Below are 1,052 nucleotides of genomic sequence, written 5' to 3' on the forward strand. Positions count from 1 at the left end.
ATTAATTGGGTTTGGGGGCTATTAATGGGGCTTTGGGGTCTATTAATAGGGTTTTGGGGGCCATTAATTGTGTATGGGGTCTATTAATTGTGTTTGGGGTCTATTAATTGTGTTTGGGGGCCATTAATGGGGCTTTGGGGGGCTCTCAGTGGGATTTGGGGCCGATTTCACGAGGTTTGGGGGCTCTGGGCGAATCCCTATGGGTTTTTTTGGGGGGTCTGGCCCCATCTTTTGGGGTCCCCTGAGATTTATGGGGCGCCCCACAGCCGGGAACTCAGCGGTGACCGATGAGGAATTGGAGGAGATGCTGGAAAGCGGGCAGAGCGAAGTCTTCGTTTCCAACGTGAGTCGTGGGGTGCCCCATAGATCTCTAGGGGGTCCCTGTGGGGTGTCTGTGGGGTCCCTGTGGGTCAATATGGGATCTATGGGGCTCTATGGGGTCCCTATGGGTCAATATGGGATCTATGGGGTCCCTATGGCTCTCTATGGGTCCTTGTAGGTCCCTATGTGTCAGTATGGGATCTATGGGGCTCTATGGGGTCCCTATGGGTCAATATGGAATCAATGGGGCTCTATGGGGTCTCTGTGGGTCAGTATTGGATCTATGGGGTCCCTATGGGCTCTCTGTGAGATCTGTAGGGGTTTCCCCATAGGTCTCTATGGGGTCCCTATGGGTCAGTATGGGATCTATGAGGGCCCTATGGTTCCCTATGGGTCTATATGGGATCTATGGGGTCCGTATGGGTCTCTATGGGTCCCTGTAGGTCCCTATGCGTCAATATGGGAACTGTGGGGCTCTATGGGGTCCCTATGGGTCAATATGGGATCTATGGGGCTCTATGGGGTCCCTGTGGGGCTCTAAGGGGACCCTATGGGTCTCTATGGGTCCCCGTGGGTCTCTATGGGGTCCCTGTGGGTCCATAGGGGATCTGTGGGGTTTCTATGGGTCCCTATGGGTCTCTGCATCCCTATGGGTCCCTTTGGGGTCTTTATGGGGTCCTTATGGGGTTTCTATGGGGTGCCCCCAGGTCCTCAGGGCAGCGTTGGACCAG

At 54.8% G+C, this 1,052-nt stretch overlaps 1 protein-coding gene across 1 annotated transcript in view; it reads left to right on the forward strand.

The window, feature by feature from the left end:
• The window catches only part of LOC122157415 (syntaxin-4-like), a 7,102-nt gene that overhangs the window by 1,451 nt on the left and 4,599 nt on the right, over window positions 1–1,052 (forward strand). The window contains exon 2 of the mRNA XM_042813044.1: window positions 267–343. Within this exon, the coding sequence (XP_042668978.1) occupies window positions 267–343 (77 nt within the window). The remainder of the gene's footprint in view (window positions 1–266; window positions 344–1,052) is intronic.

This window comes from Centrocercus urophasianus, unplaced genomic scaffold (genome assembly GCF_019232065.1).
Source record: "Centrocercus urophasianus isolate 14NV4802_14NV808 unplaced genomic scaffold, USGS_Curo_1.0 seq_1351, whole genome shotgun sequence".
Lineage (NCBI taxonomy): Eukaryota > Metazoa > Chordata > Aves > Galliformes > Phasianidae > Centrocercus > Centrocercus urophasianus.